General features: G+C 47.6%; 1 protein-coding gene across 4 annotated transcripts; it reads left to right on the top strand.

Moving 5' to 3' along the window:
- Window positions 1–11,126: 11,126 nt before the first annotated feature.
- LOC134346494 (uncharacterized) lies at window positions 11,127–23,880 on the top strand. Of its 4 annotated transcripts, none has more exons than XM_063047871.1 (6): window positions 11,127–11,214; window positions 16,120–16,262; window positions 18,312–18,671; window positions 19,703–19,963; window positions 20,486–20,570; window positions 20,986–23,880. In XM_063047871.1, exons 2-6 carry the CDS (start codon window positions 16,214–16,216, stop codon window positions 21,026–21,028), a joined length of 798 nt encoding a protein of 265 aa, XP_062903941.1. In that variant the 5' UTR covers window positions 11,127–11,214; window positions 16,120–16,213; the 3' UTR covers window positions 21,029–23,880. The 4 variants fall into 4 exon arrangements, with proteins under 4 accessions (XP_062903941.1, XP_062903944.1, XP_062903943.1 ...); XM_063047874.1 differs by lacking the exon at window positions 11,127–11,214 and adding an exon at window positions 11,342–11,367; XM_063047873.1 differs by lacking the exon at window positions 11,127–11,214 and adding an exon at window positions 11,556–11,689.
- Window positions 23,881–24,289: the final 409 nt, after the last annotated feature.

Below are 24,289 nucleotides of genomic sequence, written 5' to 3'. Positions count from 1 at the left end.
AGCTTTAAAAGTATCCCAAAGGATGTTCACAGAAATATCTTCTGTATAGTTAATTGTAAAAAAGAGATCAATCTGTTCATTCATGAAGTTAACAAAGTCCGAGTCCTGAAGCAACAACGAATTAAAACGCCATTGTCTATTATTTTGTGTATTGGCCTGAATTTTAATAGAAAGCTTAAGTGGAGCATGGTCTAAATTGGTTATAGAGTCATAATCACATTTAATCACTGAAGAAATAAGACGAGAGTCAATAAAAAAAAATCAATTCTTGAATAGGAATGGTGAACATGTGAAAAAAAAGAAAAATCTTTTTCCTGAGGATGCAGAAAACGCCAAGTGTCCATCGACCCGGAATCTGAAAGGAATGAGTTAATCAAAGTTGCAGATTTATTGGGTAAGGTCCGTAAAGGAGCCGAACGGTCCAAAGCTGGGGATAAACAAGTATTAAGATCCCCGCCCCAGATTAGTGAAAACTCATTCAAATTCGGGAACAGATTAAATAATGATTTATAAAATTCCAGACAGTCCAGGTTGGGAGCATAAATATTAACTAAAACTACCTTTTTATTAAAGAGTAGGCCACTAACCAATAAAAATCTACCATTCGGATCGGAAATAATATCGTGTTGTACAAAAGTAACTGAGGGGTCTATAAAAATAGAGACACCTCGAATCTTAGCGTTAGAATTCGAACGGAAGTGTTGACCCTTCCAGAATTTAAAAAAACGTAGTCTGTCCCCCCTCCGCACATGGGTCTCTTGTAAGAATAAAACATGTGCATTAAGTCTCTGGAATACTTCAAAAACTTTTTTCCTTTTAATTGGATGATTAAGACCGTTAGTATTCCAAGACAGAAAATTAATAGCGGGCTCCATAAACCCTAAAGTCAACCAGCAGAAAAAAGGATTGACAATAGGTTCGACCCACGAACCCGGAAAGGGAACAGAACAAACAAGAGATAACAGGAAGGAGGACGTGACCAATGCTTCGGTAATGTAAATAGCCCAAAAAGAAAAAAACTAAAAAGTGAAACCCCACCCCCACCCCCCCGTATCCCCAAAGCTAAATCTAAAACAGACCAGCCAGAAAGAAGTAAGCACTAAAACTACCCCCACGACTTCCGATATACGCTCACTAAAAAAAAGTGTATATATAAAAAGATCAGCTCAAGTTATAAAACATTAGAAGAATGAGAAAAAAAGTACACCGATTAAAACACACAAAGAAAAAGCCATTAAATATAAAGAAAACCGTTAACGAACAACAGACCCTATAATTAAACAAACAAAAGCAAATGATAATTAACATAGACTAGTAAGGAAAAACTACAAAAAGTACGTTTGAAAACTACAAAGTTTAAGGCCTCGAAGGAAACACGTAAAATGACGCAGAGGTAAAAGCCACCCATAATCCCCAGGGAAAAAGAAGGGAATGACGCAGTTGAAAAAATGTTTGGCAACCATGTTAATTAAACCGAAAGTAATCTTTTCTGCCATAGAAACCATAGAAACTACAGCACAGAAACAGGCCTTTTGGCCCTTCTAGGCGGTGCCAAACCATTTTCTGCCTAGTCCCACTGACCTGCACACGGACCATATCCCTCCATACACCTCCCATCCATGTATCTGTCCAATTTATTCTTAAATGTTAAAAAAGAACCCGCATTTACCACCTCGTCTGGCAGCTCATTCCATACTCCCACCACTCTGTGTGTGAAGAAGCCCCCCCTAATGTTCCCTTTAAATGTTTCCCCCCTCACCCTTAACCCATGTCCTCTGGTTTTTTTCTCCCCTTGCCTCAGTGGAAAAAGCCTGCTTGCATTCACTCTATCTATACCCATCATAATTTTATATACCTCTATCAAATCTCCTCTCATTCTTCTACGCTCCAGGGAATAAAGTCCTAACCTATTCAACCTTTCTCTGTAACTGAGTTTCTCAAGTCCCGGCAACATCCTTATAAACCTTCTCTGCACTCTTTCAACATTATTTATATCCTTCCTGTAATTTGGTGACCAAAACTGAACACAATACTCCAGATTCGGCCTCACCAATGCCTTATACAACCTCATCATAACTTTCCAGCTCTTATACTCAATACTTTGATTAATAAAGGCCAATGTACCAAAAGCTCTCTTTACAACCCTATCTACTTGTGACGCCACTTTTAGGGAATTTTGTATCTGTATTCCCAGATCCCTCTGTTCTACTGCACTCCTCAGTGCCTTACCATTAACCCTGTATGTTCTACCTTGGTTTGTCCTTCCAACGTGCAATACCTCACACTTGTCTGTATTAAACTCCACCTGCCATTTTTCAGCCCATTTTTCCAGCTGATCCAAGTCCCTCTGCAGGCTCTGAAAACCTTCCTCACTGTCTACTACACCTCCAATCTTTGTATCATCAGCAAATTTGCTGATCCAATTTACCACATTATCATCCAGATCATTGATACAGATGACAAATAACAATGGACCCAGCACTGATCCCTGTGGCACACCACTAGTCACAGGCCTCCACTCAGAGAAGCAATTCTCTACCACCACTCACTGGCTTCTTCCATCGAGCCAATGTCTAATCCAATTTACCACCTCGGCATGTATACCTAGCGACTGAATTTTCCTAACTAACCTCCCATGCGGGACCTTATCAAAGGCCTTACTGAAATCCATGTAGACAATATCCACTGCCTTCCCTTCATCCACTTTCCTGGTAACCTCCTCGAAAAACTCCAATAGATTGGTCAAACATGACCTACCACGCACAAAGCCATGTTGACTCTCCCTAATAAGTCCCTGTCTATCCAAATGCTTGTAGATTCTGTCTCTTAGTACTCCCTCCAATAACTTACCTACTACCGACGTTAAACTCACCGGCCTATAATTTCCCGGATTACTTTTTGATCCTTTTTTAAACAACAGAACAACATGAGCCACTCTCCAATCCTCCGGCACCTCACCCGTTGACAGTGACGTTTTAAATATTTCTGCCAGGGCCCCCGCAATTTCAACACTAGTCTCCTTCAAGGTCCGAGGGAATACTCTGTCAGGTCCCGGGGATTTATCCACTTTAATTTTCCTCAAGACAGCAAGCACCAACTCCTTTTCAATCTGTACAGTTTCCATGATCTCACTGCTTGATTCCCTCAATTCCATAGACTTCATGCCAGTTTCCTTAGTAAATACAGATGCAAAAAACCTATTTAAGATCCCTCTCATTTCCTTTGGTTCCGCACATAGCCGACCACTCTGATCTTCAAGATGACCAATTTTATCCCTTACAATCCTTTTGCTCTTAGTATACCTGTAAAAGCTCTTTGGATTATCCTTCACTTTGACTGCCAAGGCAACCTCATGTCTTCTTTTACCCCTCCTGATTACTTTCTTAAGTATTTTCTTGCACTTCTTATACTCCTCAAGCATCTGATTTACTCCCTGTTTCCTATACATTTCATACAACTCCCTCTTCTTCTTTATCAGAGTTGCAATATCCCTTGAGAACCAAGGTTCCTTATTCCTATTCAATTTGCCTTTAATCCTGAGAGGAACATACAAACTCTGCACTCTCAGAATTTCCCCTTTGAAAGCTTCCCACCTACCAATCACATCTTTGCCAGAGAACAACCTGTCCCAATCCATTCTCATTTCTTCCAATTTGGCCTTCTCCCAGTTCAGAACCTCAACCCTAGGACCAGATCTATCCTTGTCCATGATCAAATTGAAACTAATGGTGTTATGATCACTGGAACCAAAGTGCTCCCCTACACAGACTTCCATCACTTGTCCTAACTCGTTTCCTAACAGGAGATCCAATATTGCATCCCCTCTAGTTGGTCCCTCAATATATTGATTCAGAAAACTTTCCTGAAAACATTTTACGAACTCTAAACCATCTAGACCCCTAGACCCCTAACAGTATGGGAGTCCCAATCAATGTATGGAAAATTAAAATCCCCTACCACCACAACTTTATGTTTCCTGCAGTTGCCTGCTATCTCTCTGCAGATTTGCTCTTCCAAGTCTCGTTGACTATTGGGTGGTCTGTAATACAATCCCACTAATGTGGCCATACCTTTCCTGTTTCTCAGCTCCACCCATAAGGACTCAGTACACAAGCCCTCTAATCTGTCCTGCCTGAGCACTGCTGTAATATTTTCCCTAACAAGCAATGCTACTCCCCCACCTTTCATTCCTCTGCCTCGATCACATCTGAAACATCGGAACCCTGGAATATTAAGCTGCCAGTCCTGCCCCTCCTGTAGCCAAGTTTCACTAATTGCTACAACGTCATAATTCCACGTGTCAATCCACGCCCTCAACTCATCCGCCTTCCCCACAATACTCCTAGCATTGAAATATATACACCTCAGAAGATTTTTACCACCACTCACAACCTTTCTATCAGCGGATTTGCTTGAACTTTTAACATCATTTATTTTCACCCCAGCCACACTGTCAGCTCTGACACTCTGGTTCACATCCCCCTGCAAATCTAGTTTAAAGCCTCCCCAGTAGCACTAACAAACCTCCCTGAAAGGATATTGGTCCCCCTGTAGTTCAAGTGTAACCCGTCTCTCTTGTACAGGTCCCACCTGCCCCAGAAGAGGTCCCAGTGATCCTGAAATCTGAAACCCTGCCCCCTACACCAGTTCCTCAGCCACTTGTTCCTCCTCCAGAGCATCCTATTCCTACCCTCACCCTGCCGTCGTATAAAGCGAAAAAAAATTAAACCCAACAGATTAACAGCTTCCGGTCAACCGGAGAAAATTAAAAATTGCGATTAAGGCGTTGAAGGTGAAAATTGATCCAGGTAACTCTGGGCATCCGATGGAGAATCGAAAAAACGGGAAGTTCCCTCAGGCGTGCGAATCCTTAAGCGCGCGGGGTACAGCAACACCGGTTTTAAATCCATCTTGTAGAGCTCCGACATCACAGATCTATAACGGACACATCGATCCCGAATCTGTTTACTGAAGTCCTCGACAATTCGAAAATAAAGATCCAAAAAATCAATGTAACCTTTAGGTCGGACGAATCGAAGCAATTTCTTCTTATCTTGAAAGTAATGAAATCGCAAAATAACATGCCGATGTTTATCAGACTTAGACGAATATCAGTTACGAATATTGACCATCTGGTAAAATGTCTGTCTTTGAATTCTGGCCTTGGCAGAACAATTGCCATTCACAATACACGTGTTAAAAGTGAATCGAAACTGCAAGCTGGCAACAGATGATACTTTGAAGTTGGTAAAGCGATTGTCCCTTAGTTGTTCAATGTGTTTCACATCTTTCTGTTATTCCTATCTCATCTGTCTCCAGCAACCCCGATGTATAAAGGGAACCAAAGTTCTTCAAAGACCTTTCCTGAAAAAAAGGTTTTTCTCCAGACTCACCATCTCCAGGTAGATTACACATGGTCATGATCAACCTTCCCTGTCCCATCTGCCGGAAGCAAGGGTGGCTCCACATTCTGACTTCAGAGGTCTGGGTTGACCACAACTGCTCCAGGCCAATCTTGACTGGACATTGTCTTTATCCCATCTTACCTTAATGTCCACAGTAGTGGCTATACTTTAATAGTTTTTCAGAAGATTTGGTGACACCAAAGTCCATCCAATTTCGACAGAAGTAGTCTGCTCCCTGCAACGGGTGTGAGGATGATAACTTTTCCATGTTTTATTCCAGTCCTTCCCACTGTGGTCCAGTGCAGAGCGGCCGTGGCCTCCCCGGACTCAATCACCACCGTCCCTGTTGGTGGATCCGTCCACTTCCCCATCCTCCATGCCAGTGAGGACAAGTACGAGGTGACTCTGGAGAAAACATCCCCGAACCAACTGAAGATCTTGGCCTGGATGTCAGACCGACCGGAGACTCTGTACGTGATCCGGCCGTCCTACAGGAACCGGATTCACTTCCGGAGAGATGGTGTTATCGAGATGCGAGGCATCAAGATGAGTGACCAGGGGACGTACGAGGTGCAGACAAACTACTTTGGGAGGGAGCTGAGAAACCGTGACCGTGACCAGTTTGAGATCCGTGTTGTCAGTGAGTAGTAGTTTTAGAATGCACAAGAGCACAGAAACAGGCTGTTCAGCCCATTCAGTCCGTACTGGATTATGAAAGTATCCTAGACTGCCACAGCATAGAAGCAGATATTCGGTCTATGTAGTCTGTCGAACTGTATTCTCCCAAGTTCCATCGACCCATATCTGGACCATAGCCCTCCTTACCCCTCCCATCCATGTACCATCCAAAATTTCTCTTAAATATGGAAATCAAACCCATATCCAAGGACTAAAGCCCTAAACTATTCAACCTCTCCCTACACCTCAGGTGCTCATGTCCCAGCAATGGCCATGTTTTCGGGTCAGTACCCACATTTCCCAACTGTTTGACCCCGCCACGAGACTTTCTGATCTCCAGAACCCAGACACCACCCAGGTGACCCTGTCACTGCCTGGACCTTCCCTCCTCTCACTGTGACCAGCAGCAGGCTGTATCTCTCAGCTCTCAGATCTCAGCCCAATCCCCTCCCTGTCTCTGGATCCTTGAAATCTTGTGTGAAGTTCCTGATTCTTTTCCCTGGGGGAGAAGGACTGACCTCATTCTAAGCCCCTCCTGATTTGATACACCTCTATAAGGTTACTCCTCCAAGAGGAGCACAGCTTTGTTGTTGTCTGGAGCTTGTGTGCCTCTGTGACCTGGAGAGCTGGAGTCTGGGTTTCCATGCCAAACAAGTCAAAGGGTAGAGGTCAGACTAAAGCTGCACCACTGGTCCTCCAGGTTCAGGGGTCCAGCTCGGGGCTACCAACCCCACTCGCCAAATAAAACTGTTACGGAAACAGCAATGCAGAATCCTTCCACATCTGAGTGACAGAGATGAAGGACCTTCGTTGCTGCCCGAAACACCAGCAGGTGTAACGGGAAGTAAATCAATATAAAGTCACTCCGTAATCCAGGGAATAATGTCCGAGCCTGACTATCCTCACCCTATAAGCCTGTTCCTTGTCCAGGCAGGTCTTGACCTGGAATGTCGACTCCATGGATGCTGCCTGACCTACTGAGTTCTCCTCCAGCATTTTGTGTGTGTGTTCATGTTGCTCACATCCTTGTCAATCTCCTCTGCATTTTTTCCACACCTTCCCTTTAACAGGGTAACCACACCACCAAGTGTGGCCTCACCGACATCTTGTACAACGGTGACGTGATGGCCCTCACTCCTGTAATCAATACCCTGACTCGTATGGGCCAGCACGCTGAAAGTCTCCTTCACCACCCTGTCTACCTGTGGAGCCACTTTCAGGGAACTATGTTCTTATCCTCCTGGGACGTGGACAATCCCCACAGCCCTGTAGTGTCCCTACCACTTGATTCTGGAGATTCGAGCGTTCTCTGTGTGGAGTTTGCACGTGTGAGCTCCCACTGCCCCGTCCCCACTTGCAATTGTTGTCCCAGTTTCCTCCCCTCAACCCCATGAAGAGGAGGGAGAGACAGAGTCCCTCTGTTGATCGGGGTCGACCAGCTGTCTATGAATACACCAGCCACACCATTACAATACGGAGACCAAGCTGTCGTCCATGCCGCAGGCTCCCTCTCACCATCAGCTGATGAATCCGAAGGCACGGCAGAGACTGAAACAGTCTGACACCCGCGGCCTCGCTGGAGTTGCCAGTCAGCGTTGAACTGAAGATACAATCCGGTTCCGGATTTCTCCTTGGGATTTACTCCTGAAGCCTTTCCCATGAGTGGGTTTGAGATCAGAGTTTTCCTTCTCCGACGTGAGCTGCCAGTCACAGCTGAGGAGCCCCGTCTGCCCAAAGCAACCCGCTTGAAGGTGACAGTAACCGGCCTTTGGCCCTTCTGTGAGCAGAAATGATCCTGCTGGGTTTAATAGCTGAGCTGTACGTGAGAGTCAGGAGCTGGACTTGGTTGTCAGAGGCTATTTGAGACACGCCATTGGGAGCATTTAATAAATTGTGGAGTTTGTATCCTCACTACCCGCTCTCCCGGCTGTAACAATGTTAAAGAACCGCGACCAGCACCTGACTGAATCTTTCCCCAGTGTGTGGGTGACGGGTAAAATCTATGGGGATGGAGTGGATTTGGTTGTGGGGTGTTTGTTGAGGGGAATGTTTTCAAGAATTTAATGTTAATTCATAATGAAATCTCTCCTGGCAGAGCCGGTGTCTGAGCCAATAGTGGAGATCAGCAGGGATGCCTCCCACGTCACGCTGAACTGCACGGCTCTCGGAAGCGGACAGATCACCTATCGGTGGGAAAGGCAGACAGTTGGGAACGACACCTTCCATGGAGCCCTGCTGGTCCTGCAGAACGATGGGCTGAGTGGCCACACCTACAACTGCATTGCTGAAGATTGCTGCAGTCGGCAGATCAGTCTCCCAGTCTCTGTCGACTTCAACCCAGCCAGCAGTGAGTGGGACACAGTGGATGTGTTTCCAATACTGGGGGAGTCTCAGGATATGGGGGTGTCCATTTAGGACAGAGATGAGGAATTTCATTAGCCAGAGGGTGGAGAATCTGTGAAATTCATTGCCTGAGACGGCTGTGGAGGCCAAGTCATTGGGTGTATTTAAATCGGAGGTTATCAGTTCTTGGTTATTCAGGGTGTCAAAGGTTACAGTGAGAAGGCAGGAGAATGGGATTGAGAGGGACAATGAATCAGCCACAGTGGAATGGCAGAGCAGACCTGATGCGCTGAATGGCCTACTTTTGCTCCTGTGTTCTAGTCATATCATCTCCTAGAGTAGGGTGTGAAGTGGGGACTGCTTGGAATCGAGAACGTGCCCCAGGACCCGACTGGACAGGGGCTGGACTGAGAGAGGGGAGGAGGGAGTTCCAGTTTCCAGACACAAAGGTTCTGGTTGTGGGTTTCTGACCATGGAATGGATCAGTGAACTGAGGTTTAATGCTGTCTGTCTTTCTGTCCCCCAGAGTCCAGAAATTACTGGGGAATCATTCTCAGCTTTACAGTCGTTGTGGTGTTGATCTTGGGTCTGTATCTGCTCAGGAAATCTCAGTGAGTATCCTCTTCACTATCATCCCACTCTCCGTCCAGCTCCCTTTCATCCCATCCCAGCCCTGGTGTAAGGTGAGCCCGATGTTGGGACAACACACACACAATGCTGGAGGATTCAGAGGGTCAGGGAGCACCTACGAGGGGAATAAACAGGCCCAATATATCTCATTATTATTATTATCTTTATCTTTGTTATAACTAATTATTATCTTTATCCTTCATTATTACTAGTAATTGATACACTCATCCTTCGATATATCTAAGTACCTCCTGTACCACACCAGTCCCGTGTCCACAGGTAAACCAGGTGTATTTCAGGGACTGAGAATGGATGCCCCGTCCCTGGTGCTCGGGAGGGAATAACTACCCCACCTCGTCACTGGCTGGGAAGTGACGTGTGACGTTTTCTCTTACAGGTCAAGCCCACCCAGAAACCAAGGCCCAGGAGAGTTCCAATGAGGATGGGGGTTCGGATGAGGGTTCTGACTGTCCTATCTTGGAATCTCGAGGCTCCACTGACCCAGTGTGAACTGGAACGGGGGTCCCTCCCTCCAGCTGCTGACCCCCACCCACCCAGCCAGCCCCTGATCACAGGACGTCTGCACCTCACACTGTGTGGGAAGTGTCACTGAGATGCTGGGCTCCCCAGTGTGGGGCAGTTCTGTCCAGCTCTTGGCTCCATCCCTCCCCCCCCCCCGTCTTCTCCTATCATTTCGGATCTCCCCCTCCCCCTCCCACTTTCAAATCACTTACTAGCTCTTCCTTCAGTTAGTCCTGACTAAGGGTCTCAGCCTGAAACGTCGACTGTACCTCTTCCTAGAAATGCTGCTTGGCCTGCTGCGTTCACCCGCAACTTTCCTGTGTGTTGCTTGAATTTCCAGCATCTGCAGAATTCCTCGTGTTTGCCCTAAAAAGGTCATATACACCAGACGGGCGGGACGTTTAAAGCGATTGCCTAGCGGGGACGTAATTGGATACTGTAGATTACACCCCGCCCTATTTCCCTGATCAGTGGCTGAATTTCAATCAATCACATGGTGGCAACATATTTAATCTCAAATCCTCCCGGGTTTACTGTGAAACTCACCGGCATGCAGCAGCAGTAATTAACATGCTCCGTCACTGGTGCTCGGGAGGGAATAACTACCCCACCTCGTCATTGACTGGGAAGTGATGTATGACATTTTCTCTCACAGGTCAAGCCCACCCAGAAACCAAAGGCCAGGAGAGTTCCAGTGAGGATGAGGGTTCTGACGGTCCGATCTTGGAATCTGGCGGCTCCTCCCACCCAGCTCCTGATCACAGGACATCTGCGCCTCACACTGTGTGGGAGGTGTCACTGAGATGCTGGGCTCCCCAGTCTGGGGCAGTTCCTGACTGTAGCAACTACTGGTGAACTGATCGAAATGGTGCCGTGTAGATAATTCTGTTGTGTATTTAATATTTCTGTAATATTTGAGTAAATATATTGACTATTTATTCTTGATTGTACATGTTTAATGATTCTCCATGTTAATCTACTTTTTGTTTGAATGTATGTTTTCTGTACATTGTTGATTAAACATATTTAGTTGAAATAAATCTCCCTTCCCCTCCCCACTCCCCCACTCCGCGACTCTCCCCCTTCCCCCTCACCCCTCCTCCCCTCCCTCCCCCACTCTCCCCTCCCCATCCCCCTCCCTCTCCCTCTGTCCTTCACCTCTTCTCCTCCTCCTCTCCCTCTCCCTCCCTTCCCCACCCCACTCCCACTCTCTCTCCTCTCCGCCCCTCTCTCTCCGTCCGACATTACGGGACCCGCCCGAACCGCTGCCGCTGTTTCCCCTGTCCTCCTCTCCGTTAATAACAACATGCTGCAGAACACAAACATGAGCAATTCTGCAGATGCTGGAAATTCAAACAACACACATCAAAGTTGCCCAGGCAGCATCTCTGGGAAGGGGAACAGTCGACTTTCGGTCCGGGTCCTGCGGCTTAACCACCGAGCGGAAACGTCCCAGGGGCGGGACTTTGCTATTACCAGTAGAGAATGTCGGGGTCGTGATTGGATACACCCAGACACGTTTCCCTGATCATTGGCTGAATAACATGTCCCGAATTCGCGCCTGTTTCAATACCGGCCGCCTACTGGTTTACTGTGAAACAGGATGAGACCGTGAGCGGAGCGTGTCCGCAGACCGGTGAGTGACCATTATCCCCGACACCCTGCGCTCCCTCTCCCGCGGATTGACGGCGTCCCTCACGGACCCGCAGCCCCGCTGGGAACTCGCTAGCCGCGGCAGTGTAGTGGTTCGCGTAGCGCCGAGAGCCGGGTTCAAGTCCCACCGCAGTCTGTAAGGAGTTAATCGGTTCTGCCCAGGACCGTCCGGGTTTCCTCCGGGGAAAGAGGTCCTGGTTAGAAGGTTAATTGTTCACAAGGATTCGAAGAAGGAGTCTGAGAGTCTGAGTGGGAGTGCCGAGAAAGAGATTTTTGAAATTTTCGTTATTTTTTTTCTCCAACGGCTTTCAGAGAGGCGGGACTGCGCAGGCGTGTGACGTTGGGCAGTGCAGCGCGGCAGATTTAAAAGGAACAAAGCCTCAGAGCGGGCAGCAGAGTGAGCCGGGAGCAGAGTGAAGACTTAAGGGCTTCGGCTCACCGGGCTTAGGCGGAAGCGGGTGAGGCGAGGAAGGTTTGACATTCATTTTCTGTTGCTATTTGAGGAGAGGGGCATTATGACTGTGAGGGCAGTTTGCTGTTCTCGGTGTCGGATGTGGGAGGCCCTGGAGTCTCCAAGCCTCCCGGACGTCCACATCTGCGCCAAGTGCATCGAGATGCAGCTCCTAAGGGACCGCGTTACGGAACTGGAGCTGCAGCTCGATGACCTTCATCTGGTCAGGGAGAGTGAGGAGGTGATAGAGAGGAGTGGAAGGCAGGTGGTCACGCCGGGGCCACGGGAGGCAGACAAGTGGGTCACGGTTAGGAGGGGGAGGGGGAAAAGGCAGGTGATGGGGAGTACCCCGGCGGCTGTGCCCCTTAACAACAGGTACTCCTGTTTGAGTACTGTTGGGGGGGACAGCTTACCCGGGGGAAGCAACAGTGGCCGTGCCTCCGGCACAGAGTCTGGCCCTGTAGCTCAGAAGGGTAGGGCAAGGAAGAGGAGGGCAGTTGTGATAGGGGACTCGATAGTAAGGGGGTCAGATAGGCGATTCTGTGGATGCAGTCCAGAGACTCGGATGGTAGTTTGCCTCCCTGGTGCCAGGGTCCGGGATATTTCTGATCGTGTCCAAGATATCCTGAAGTGGGAGGGTGAAGAGCCAGAGGTCCTGGTACATATAGGTACCAATGACATAGGTAGGAAAAGGGATGAGGTCCTGAAAGAAGAATATAGGGAGCTAGGAAGGGAGTTGAGAAAAAGGACTGCAAAGGTAGTAATCTCGGGATTACTGCCTGTGCCACGCGACAGTGAGAGTAGGAATGCGATGAGGTGGAGGATAAATGTGTGGCTGAGGGATTGGAGCAGGGGGCAGGGATTCAAGTTTTTGGATCATTGGGACCTCTTTTGGCGCAGGTGTGACCTGTACAAAAAGGACGGGTTACACTTAAATCCTAGGGGGACCAATATCCTGGCAGGGAGATTAGCGCGGGCTACTGAGGTGACTTTAAACTAGAATGGTTGGGGGGTGGGAATCAAATTAAAGCGGCTAGGTGTGAGGAGGTTAGTTCACAACAGAGGGATGGGAACCAGTGCAGAGAGACAGAGGGGTGTAAAGTGAGCGTAGAAGCAAAAAGTACAAAGGGGAAAAGTAAAAGTGGCAGGCCGACAAATCCAGGGCAAGCATTAAAAAGGGCTAAGAGAGTTGTAAAAGAGCGCCTGAAGGCTTTCTGTGTCAATGCAAGGAGCATTCGTAATAAGGTGGATGAATTGAAAGTGCAGATTGTTATTAATGATTATGATATAGTTGGGATCACAGAGACATGGCTCCAGGGTGACCAGGGATGGGAGCTCAACGTTCAGGGATATTCAATATTCAGGAGGGATAGACATGAAGGAAGGGGAGGTGGGGTGGCGTTGCTGGTTAAAAAAGAGATTAACGCAATAGAAAGGAACGACATAAGCCGGGAAGATGTGGAATCGATATGGGTAGAGCTGCGTAACACTAAGGGGCAGAAGACGCTGGTGGGAGTTGTGTACAGGCCACCTAACAGTAGTAGTGAGGTCGGAGATGGTATTAAACAGGAAATTAGAAATGTGTGCAATAAAGGAACAGCAGTTATAATGGGTGACTTCAATCTACATGTAGACTGGGTGAACCAAATTGGTAAAGGTGCTGAGGAAGAGGATTTCTTGGAATGTATGCGGGATGGTTTTTTGAACCAACATGTCGAGGAACCGACCAGAGAGCAGGCTATTCTGGACTGGGTTTTGAGCAATGAGGAAGGGTTAATTAGCGATCTTGTCGTGAGAGGCCCCTTGGGTAAGAGTGACCATAATATGGTGGAATTCTTCATTAACATGGAGAGTGATGTAGTTAATTCAGAAACAAAGGTTCTGAACTTAAAGAGGGGTAACTTTGAAGGTATGAGACGTGAATTAGCTAAGATAGACTGGCAAATGACACTTCAAGGATTGACGGTGGATATGCAATGGTAGGCATTTAAAGGTTGCATGGATGAACTACAACAATTGTTCATCCCAGTTTGGCAAAAGAATAAATCAAGGAAGGTAGTGCACCCGTGGCTGACAAGAGAAATTAGGGATAGTATCAATTCCAAAGAAGTAGCATACAAATTAGCCAGAGAAAGTGGCTCACCTGAGGACTGGGAGAAATTCAGAGTTCAGCAGAGGAGGACAAAGGGCTTAATTAGGAAGGGGAAAAAAGATTATGAGAGAAAACTGGCAGAGAACATAAAAACGGACTGTAAAAGCTTTTATAGATATGTAAAAAGGAAAAGACTGATAAAGACAAATGTAGGTCCCCTGCAAACAGAAACAGGTGAATTGATTATGGGGAGCAAGGACATGGCAGACCAATTGAATAATTACTTTGGTTCTGTCTTCACTAAGGAGGACATAAATAATCTTCCAGAAATAGTAAGGGACAGAGGGTCCAGTGAGATGGAGGAACTGAGCGAAATACATGTTAGTAGGGAAGTGGTGTTAGGTAAATTGAAGGGATTGAAGGCAGATAAATCCCCAGGGCCAGATGGTCTGCATCCCAGAGTGCTTAAGGAAGTGGCCCAAGAAATAGTGGATGCATTAGTGATAATTTTTCAAAACTCGTTAGATTCTGGACTAGTTCCTGAGGATTGGAGGGTGGCTAATGTAACCCCACTTTTTAAAAAAGGAGGGAGAGAGAAACCGGGGAATTATAGGCCGGTTAGCCTAACGTCGGTGGTGGGGAAACTGCTGGAGTCAGTTATCAAGGATGTGATAACAGCACATTTGGAAAGCGGTGAAATGATCGGACAAAGTCAGCATGGATTTGTGAAAGGAAAATCATGTCTGACGAATCTCATAGAATTTTTTGAGGATGTAACTAGTAGAGTGGATAGGGGAGAACCAGTGGATGTGGTATATTTGGATTTTCAAAAGGCTTTTGACAAGGTCCCACACAGGAGATTAGTGTGCAAACTTAAAGCACACGGTATTGGGGGTAAGGTATTGGTGTGGGTGGAGAATTGGTTAGCAGACAGGAAGCAAAGAGTGGGAATAAACGGGACCTTTTCAGAATGGCAGGCGGTGACTAGTGGGGTACCGCAAGGCTCAGTGCTGGGACCCCAGTTGTTTACAATATATATTAATGACTTGGATGAGGGAATTAAATGCAGCATCTCCAAGTTTGCGGATGACACGAAGCTGGGTGGCAGTGTTAGCAGTGAGGAGGATGCTAAGAGGATGCAGGGTGACTTGGATAGGTTGGGTGAGTGGGCAAATTCATGGCAGATGCAATTTAATGTGGATAAATGTGAAGTTATCCACTTTGGTGGCAAAAATAGGAAAACAGATTATTATCTGAATGGTGGCCGATTAGGAAAAGGGGAGGTGCAACGAGACCTGGGTGTCATTATACACCAGTCATTGAAAGTGGGCATGCAGGTACAGCAGGCGGTGAAAAAGGCGAACGGTATGCTGGCATTTATAGCGAGAGGATTCGAGTACAGGAGCAGGGAGGTACTACTGCAGTTGTACAAGGCCTTGGTGAGACCACACCTGGAGTATTGTGTGCAGTTTTGGTCCCCTAATCTGAGGAAAGACATCCTTGCCATAGAGGGAGTACAAAGAAGGTTCACCAGATTGATTCCTGGGATGGCAGGTCTTTCATATGAAGAAAGACTGGATGAACTGGGCTTGTACTTGTTGGAATTTAGAAGATTGAGGGGGGATCTGATTGAAACGTATAAGATCCTAAAGGGATTGGACAGGCTAGATGCGGGAAGATTGTTCCCGATGTTGGGGAGGTCTAGAATGAGGGGTCACAGTTTGAGGATAGAGGGGAAGCCTTTTAGGACCGAGGTTAGGAAGAACTTCTTCACACAGAGAGTGGTGAATCTGTGGAATTCTCTGCCACAGCAAACTGTTGAGGCCAGTTCATTAGCTATGTTTAAAAGGAAGTTAGATATGGCCCTTGTGGCTACAGGGGTCAGGGGGTATGGAGGGAAGGCTGGGTTCTGAGTTGGATGATCAGCCATGATCATAATAAATGGCGGTGCAGGCTCGAAGGGCCGAATGGCCTACTCCTGCACCTATTTTCTATGTTTCTATGTTTCTACAAGGGTGGAACTGGGTGTCGAGGGCTTCTGGGGCGGATCTGTAAATAATTAGGGTTGGCGGTCAGTCTCTTTGCCAGGGTAAAATGTCAAATAGGAGAGGGCGCGGGGTAAAGATGACGGGGAGTGGGGAGGGGGCGTTGAGGGCAAGTTGTTTTACACAGTGATGGGTGCCTGGAACGGGCTCCGGCGTGGGGTGGAAGCAGATATGATTGTGATGTGTCGGGGCATTTACACAGACACTCACACATTACGGGAACGGAGTGATTTGAATTCTGTACCCGTGGGTGGGATTAATGAAACCGGCGTAGTGACTGTGTCCTGTCCTACGTTCCAGGTTCTTCCAGCTCTGGAACTGGGAATTCTGCACAGCCGGAATTCTGCCTACAGAAGGAACTAGAGCGAGCTGAGAGACTGGGATACCCGTGAGGATGCCGCACTCCGATGGGAAGGCAGAGATGCTCCTGTGGATACTGACAGGTACTGGGAGATACCACTCCGGAGAAGGGGCCGAGATGTGGGTTCATTCTGAAACACTGTGGGTTTGATGTAATATGGCTATCAGTATTGGGTTTATTAGCTCTGTCCTATGGTGTGAAATTCTGTGTTTTATTGCAGCAGTATAGTGTAAAGACATAAAAATCTATCTATTATAAAAACAAATAAAGAGAAAAAATAGTGAGGAGTTGTTCATGGAGAGTTCAGAAACCTGTCTGAGGACAAGAAGGTGTTCCTGAATCATTGAGTGAGTGTCTGCAGGCTCCTGTCCCTCCTCCCTCTTGGCAGCAATGAGAAGAGGGTATGTTCTGGGTGCTGAGGGTCCTTCATGTTGGATGCTGCCTTCCTGAGGCTTCACCTTTGATCATCTGCTGGTGGTTGGGTTGTGTTTGTGATGGAGATGGCTGAGTTTACAACCCTCTGTGGCTTCATCTGATCCTGGGCAGTTCCAGGTGGTAATGCAACCGATCACAATGCTCTCTCTGGTACATCTGGAGAACTTTTACTCTACTGGGACATAGTCTATTGACAGCAACTCTCCAAATTCCTCTGACCTGGGCCAGTCTTTCAAGTTGTCTGCAGATGCAGCCGATCTTCCAAGATCCTTCCTCCCTAAGGGATGAGGTCTTTGGAGCTTCTGTTGCTGGTCACACCACACCCGCCCCCTGTTCCCAACCCTCAACCTTTCATAGCTGAGCTGAAACAGACTATGGTGGAGATTTGTATGTCTTTGATGACATAACAAATCCTCTCAAACTTGCAATGAAGTAGAGATGTTGGTGTGTCTTCTTCATTATTGCATCAATATCTTGGTCCCAGGATAGAAATTCTGAGATGCTGACACCCAGAAACTTGAAACTGCTCACCCTTTCCAACGCTGATCCCTCAGTGAGGACTGATCCACAATCAGTTCCCTGGTCTGACTGTCGTTGTGGGTGAGGCTGTTGTTGTAACACCACTCAAGCAGCTGATCCATCTCACTGCTGTACGTCTCCTCGTCTCCATCTGAGATCCTGTCAAAAGTGTTTAGGACAGAATTAAACCCTTTGGCCCATCGCACTCATGTTGGACATTGTGCCTATCTATTCTAGTCCCAACACTTGGCCTGTGCCCTGGCAATACAAGTGCTGGTCTAGAGACTTGTAAAATCATTGTGGAAGTCTCTGCCTCCACCTCCCTGTCAGGCTGTGTGCTCCAATTCCAACCACCCTCTGCTTGAGCCCCCTTGAACTTGCCCCAGTGTGTGCCCTTTGGTTAAAGACCGCTCGGTTGAGTGGTGTTGCAACAGCAATGTCAGTCAGACCAAGGAACTGATTGTGGACTTCAGGAAGGGGATCAAACACCAGTCCTCATCAAGGGGTAAACTGTGGAAAGGGTGAGCACTTTCGAGGTTCTGGGTGCCAACATCTCTGAAGCTCTCTCCTGGGCCCAACATACTGACGCAATCATGAATTGTATCAGTTACGAATATTGACCATCTGGTAAAATGTTTGTCTTTGAATTCTGGCCTTGGCAGAACAATTGCCATTCACAATACACGTGTTAAAAGTGAATCGAAACTGCAAGCTGGCAACAGATGATACTTTGAAGTTGGTAAAGCGATTGTCCCTTAGTTGTTCAATGTGTTTCACATCTTTCTGTTATTCCTATCTCATCTGTCTCCAGCAACCCCGATGTATAAAGGGAACCAAAGTTCTTCAAAGACCTTTCCTAAGTAAAAGTTCTGTTTCCAGACTCACCATCTCCAGGTAGATTACACATTGTCATGATCAACCTTCCCTGTCCCATCTGCCGGAAGCAAGGGTGGCTCCACATTCTGACTTCAGAGGTCTGGGTTGACCACAACTGCTCCAGGCCAATCTTGACTGGACATTGTATTTATCCCGTCTTACCTTAATGTCCACAGTAGTGGCTATACTTTAATAGTTTTTCAGAAGATTTGGTGACACCAAAGTCTATCCAATTTCTACAGAAATTCTCTGCTCCCTGTAACGGGTGTGAGGATGATAACTTCTCCATGTTTTATTCCAGTCCTTCCCACTGTGGTCCAGTGCAGAGCGGCCGTGGCCTCCCCGGACACTATCACCACCGTCCCTGTTGGTGGATCCGTCCACTTCCCCATCCTCCATGGCAGTGAGGACAAGTACGAGGTGACTCTGGGGAAAACGTTCCCGAACCAGCTGAAGATCTTGGCCTGGATGTCAGACCGACCGGAGAGTCCGTACGTGATCCGGCCGTCCTACAGGAACCGGATTCACTTCCGGAGAGATAGTGTTATCGAGATGCGAGGCATCAAGATGAGTGACCAGGGGACGTACGAGGTGCAGACAAACTACTTTGGGAGGGAGCTGAGAAACCGTGACCGTGACCAGTTTGAGATCTGTGTTGTCGGTGAGTAGTAGTTTTAGAAAGCACAAGAGCACAGCAACAGGCCATTCAGCCCATCCAGTCTGTACTGGATTATGAAAGTGTCATAGATCGCCACAGCCATTCGGACCGTGTGTTCTGTCGAACTGTATTCTCCTGAGTCGCATTGACCCATACGTGGACCATAGCCCTCCTTACCTCTCCCATCCATGTACCATCCAAAATTTCTCTTCAATATGGAAATCAAACCCACATCCACCATTTGCTCTGCCAGCTCAGTCCATGCTCTCACCACCCTCTCGGTGCTGAAGTTCCCCCTCCTCTTCCCCTTAAATAGTGCACCTTTCACCCTTAACACATGACCTCTCATAGTCTCATCCAAACTCAGTGGAAAAGGCCTGCTTGCATTTACCCTATCGATACCCCACATAATTTTGTACACCTCCATCAAATCTCCCCTCCATCGTCTGTGTTCCAAGGAATAAAGTGTCAGCCCAGTCAACCTTTCCCTGTAACCCAGGTCCTCGTGTCCCGCAATGTCCATGTTTTAGAGACACCAACCACCTTTCCCACCTGCTGGACCCCACCACGAGACTTTCTGATCTCCAGAACCCAGACACCACCCAGGTGACCCTGTCACTGTCTTCGTGGCTACGTGAGCTGCCAGTCACAGCTGAGGAGCCCCATCCGCCCAAAGCAACCCGCTTGAAGGTGACAGTAACTGGCCTTTGGCCCTTCTGTGAGCAGAAATGATCCTGCTGGGTTTAATCGCTGAGCTGTACGTGAGAGTCAGGAGCTGGACTTGGTTGTCAGAGGCTATTTGAGACACGCCATTGGGAGCATTTAATAAATTGTGGAGTTTGTATCCTCACTACCCGCTCTCCCGGCTCTAACAATGTTAAAGAACCTCGACAAGCATGTGACTGAATCTTTCCCCAGTGTGTGGGTGACGGGTAAAATCTATGGGGGTGGAGTGGATTTGATTGTGGGGGGTTTGTTGAGGGGAATGTTTTCAAGAATTTAATGTTAATTCATAATGAAATCTCTCCTGGCAGAGCCGGTGTCTGAGCCAAGAGTGGAGATCAGCAGGAATGCCTCCCACATCACGCTGAACTGCACGGCTCTCGGAAGCGGACAGATCACCTATCGGTGGGAAAGGCAGACAGACGCTACCGTTGGGAACGACACCTTCCATGGAGCCCTGCTGGTCCTGCAGAACGATGGGCTGAGTGGCCACACCTACCACTGCATTGCTGAAGATTGCTGCAGTCGGCAGATCAGCCTCCCGGTCTCTGTTGACTTCAACCCAGCCAGCAGTGAGTGCGACACAGTGGATGTGTTTCCAATACTGGGGGAGTCTCAGGATATGGGGGTGTCCATTTAGGACAGAGATGAGGAATTTCATTAGCCAGAGGGTGGAGAATCTGTGAAATTCATTGTCTCAGACGGCTGTGGAGGCCAAGTCATTGGGTGTATTTAAATCAGAGGTTATCGGTTCTTGGTTATTCAGGGTGTCAAAGGTTACAGTGAGAAGGCAGGAGAATGGGATTGAGAGGGACAATGAATCAGCCACAGTGGAATGGTAGAGCAGACCTGATGGGCTGAATGGCCTACTTTTGCTCCTGTGTTCTAGTCATATCATCTCCTAGAATAGGGTGTGAAGTGGGGACTGCTTGGAATCGAGAACGTGCCCCAGGACCCGACTGGACAGGGGCTGGACTGAGAGAGGGGAGGAGGGAGTTCCAGTTTCCAGACACAAAGGTTCTGGTTGTGGGTTTCTGACCATGGAATGGATCAGTGAACTGAGGTGTAATGCTGTCTGTCTTTCTGTTCCCCAGAGTCCAGAAATTATTGGGCCAGTGTCCTCAGCTTTACAGTCGTTGTGATATTGATCTTGGGTCTGTATCTGCTCAGGAAATCTCAGTGAGTATCCTCTTCACTATCATCCCACTCTCCGTCTAGCTCCCTTTCATCCATCCCAGCCCTGGTGTAAGGTGAGCCCGATGTTGGGACAACACACACACAATGCTGGAGGATTTAGTGGGTCAGGGAGCACCTACGAGGGGAATAAACAGGCCCAATATATCTCATTATTATTATTATCTTTATCTTTGTTATAACTAATTATTATCTTTATCCTTCATTATTACTAATAATTGATACACTCATCCTTCGATATATCTAAGTACCTCCTGCACCACACCAGTCCCGTGTCCACAGGTAAACCAGGTGTATTTCAGGGACTGAGAATGGATGCCCCGTCCCTGGTGCTCGGGAGGGAATAACTACCCCACCTCGTCACTGGCTGGGAAGTGACGTGTGACGTTTTCTCTCACAGGTCAAGCCCACTCAGAAACCAAGGGCCAGGAGAGTTCCAGTGAGGATGAGGGTTTGGACTGTGCTATTTTGGAATTTCGTGGCTCCTCTGATCCAGTGTGAACTGGAACCGGGACAGCGCTGAATGTTCCTCCCTCCAGCTACTGTCTCTACCATGACCCCCACCCACCCCTCCCTCTTCCCCTCCCTCTTCCCCTCCCTCTTCCCCTCCCTCTTCCCCTCCCTCTTCCCCTCCCTCTTCCCCTCCCTCTTCCCCTCCCTCTTCCCCTCCCTCTTCCCCTTCCCTTTTAATTCTCAGAATTAAAATGTGTGAACACCTACACTCTGTCCGCCAGAGAAAGCAGGATCTCCCAGTGGCCACACATTTTAATTCCACATCCCATTCCCATTCTGACATGTCTATCCACGGCCTCCTCTACTGTAAAGATGAAGCCACACTCAGGTTGGAGGAACAACACCTTATATTCCATCTGGGTTGCCTGATGGCATGAACATTGACTTCTCTAACTTCCGTTAATGTCCCACCTCCCCCTCGTACCCCATCCGTTATTTATTTTTATTATTATTATTTTTTTTCTCTCTCTCCTTTTTCTCCCTCTGTCCCTCTGACTATACCCCTTGCCCATCCTCTGGGCTCACCCCCACCCCCCACTTTCTCCCTGGGCCTCTCATCCTGTGATCCTCTCATATCCCCTTTGCCAATCACCTGTCCAGCTCTTGGCTCCATCCCTCCCCCTCCTGTCTTCTCCTATCATTTTTGATCCCCCCCTCCCCTCCCACTTTCAAATCTCTTACTAGCTCTTCCTTCAGTTAGTCCTGATGAAGGGTCTCGGCCTGAAACATCGACTAGAGATGCTGCCTGGCCTGCTGCGTTCACCAGCAACTTTGATGTGTGTTGTTTGAAAAGATAAGTAGCAATCTTTTTGTGCTGTCGTTATTTGATCCAGCAAATTTACGTTTACAGGCCCACAGTATTGTATCAAGCCAATTACATATTTGTAATCAAATGCCCAATTGAACTGACCCTTCCTGTCTACACAACGTCCGTATCCCTCTGTTTCCTGCACATTCATGAGCCTGAGAGCCTCATAAACACTTCCATCACATCTCCACCTTTGGCTGCACAATCCGGGCACTTCCCATTCTCTCTGTAAAAAAAAAAAAAATGCCCTTTCTGATCCCTTTAAATTTCCTCTCTCTAACCTTTCGGTTGTTGAGGTGGAGGTACATCTCTACTAAAGGAGGTGTAAGGCACTCGTTCCCTCTGCCAGCCCGCGGGACACTTTACTATATAGTCCATTTTAAATGACTTTGCCTCCACAGTGTCTGTGACAATGAATTCCACAGATTCACCACCCTCTGGCTAGAGAAATTCCTCCTTGTCTCTGTTCAAAATGGACGTCCCTCTACCACCACCCTGACACCGCAAAGGCCCCACCCTCAACCTTGTCTTAAGGTCGTAACTCTGTTGGGGTGTTGCTCTTTCCGAGCATTTCTGTGTTCTCTTTAAAATGACTATGTCCCGTTATTTATTTCTATACACACATTCTTTCTCTCTCTCTCTCCTTTTTCTCCCTCTGTCCCTCTGACTCTACCACTTGCCCATCCCCTGGGTTCCCCCCTGTTGTCTTTCTCCCCGGACCTCCTGTCCCATGAACCTCTCATATCCCTTTGCCTATCACCTGTCCAGCTCTTGGCTCCATCCCTCCCCCTCCTGTCTTCTCCTATCGTTTTGGATCTCCCCCTCCCCCTCCCACTATCTCTTACTAGCTCTTCCTTCAGTTAGTCTTGAAGAAGGGTCTCGGCCTGAAGCGTCGACTGTACATCTTCCTAGAGATGCTGCCTAGCCTGCTGTGTTCACCAGCAACTTAAGACCATAAGACAAAGTAGCAGAAGTCGGCCATTTGGCCCCTGGAGTCTGCTCCACCATTTTATCATGAGCTGATCCATTCTCCCATGTAGTTCCACTCCCCCACCTTCTCACCATAACCTTTGATGCCCTGGCTACTCAGATACCTATCAATCTCTGCCTTAAATACACTCAATGACTTGGCCTCCATTGCTGCCCGTGGCAAGAAATTCCATAGATTCACCACCCTCTGGCTAAAAAAATTTCTTCGCATCTCTGTTCTGAATGGGCGCCTTTCAATCCTTAAGTCATGCCCTCTCGTACTAGACTCCCCCATCATGGGAAACAACTTTGCCACATCCACTCTGTCCATGCCTTTTAACATTCGAAATGTTTCTATGAGGTCTCCCCTCATTCTTCTAAACTCCAAGGAATACAGTCCAAGAGCAGACAAACGTTCCTCATATGTTAACCCTCTCATTCCTGGAATCATTCTAGTGAATCTTCTCTGTACCCTCTCCAACGTCAGCACATCCTTTCTTAAATGAGGAGACCAAAACTGCCCACAGTACTCCAAGTGAGGTCTCACCAGTGCCTTATAGAGCCTCAACATCACATCCCTGCTCCTATACTCTATTCCCCTAGAAATGAATGCCAACATTGAATTCGCCTTCTTCACCACCGACTTTGTGTGTTGCTTGAATTTCCAGCATCTGCAGAATTCCTCGTGTTTGCGGGACCCTTCGTCCCTGCTCCTCCTCAACGATTCCCGCAACCACATTCAGGCATGCACCTGTTCTCCCAGCACCGGAAATACGTCCCAGAGTTTCGTGTAGGGGCGGGATGTTTAAAGAATGCTGGGGACGTGATTGGATACACCAAGTCACGTTTCCCTGATGATTGGCTGAATAACATATAATGCAAAAAAGTGGGTTGGTGGGGGCCGGAGCAGAGCAGGAGTGGGGATATTTGGCTGGCTGTGTTTTGATTGATGCGTGAATGTGGTTTGGAACCTGTTGAGGGAAAGAGAGTGGGGAAGGAACGGAAATTGCTGGGAGGGGGTCGTGTGGGTCCAGTAATGGTGGACAGGATGGTGGGGGAGGGTGGGTTGAGGGAAAGAAAGTGGAGAAGGAGCGGGATAGGGACTTGGGATCAGAGGTAGGCAGCTGGGGAGAGGTGGATTATTGTGAAGGGAGAAATAAAGGGAATGAGGAGGTAGTGAGGGGTCGGATGAATAAAAACCAAGACAAAGGGAATAAAAGAATAAGAAATGATAGTGGAGAAAGCTCTGAAAGTGAGGAAGATGAACAAGCTCAGAGAGGAGGTGTTCTTATAATTAGGTTTAATGAGAAGGCTCAGGGACATATGAAGAAAATTAACCCGTTTGTGCTAACAACAACTCTGGCAAATAAGATAGGGGAAATAGTATTTGTAAAAGTCCTTAATGATGGCAACT

This window comes from Mobula hypostoma, chromosome 5 (genome assembly GCF_963921235.1).
Source record: "Mobula hypostoma chromosome 5, sMobHyp1.1, whole genome shotgun sequence".
Lineage (NCBI taxonomy): Eukaryota > Metazoa > Chordata > Chondrichthyes > Myliobatiformes > Myliobatidae > Mobula > Mobula hypostoma.
Note: the sequence above shows the minus strand (reverse complement) of the source record. Positions and strands in the feature narration are given on the sequence as shown.

Coding starts and splice junctions, on each gene's coding strand:
- LOC134346494 (XM_063047871.1), top strand. CDS start 16,214: ATGCCGCACTCCGATGGGAAGGCAGAGATGCTCCTGTGGATACTGACA. Junction 16,263..18,311: donor GCTCCTGTGGATACTGACAG/GTACTGGGAGAT, acceptor GTTTTATTCCAG/TCCTTCCCACTGTGGTCCAG. Junction 18,672..19,702: donor GTTTGAGATCTGTGTTGTCG/GTGAGTAGTAGT, acceptor CTCTCCTGGCAG/AGCCGGTGTCTGAGCCAAGA.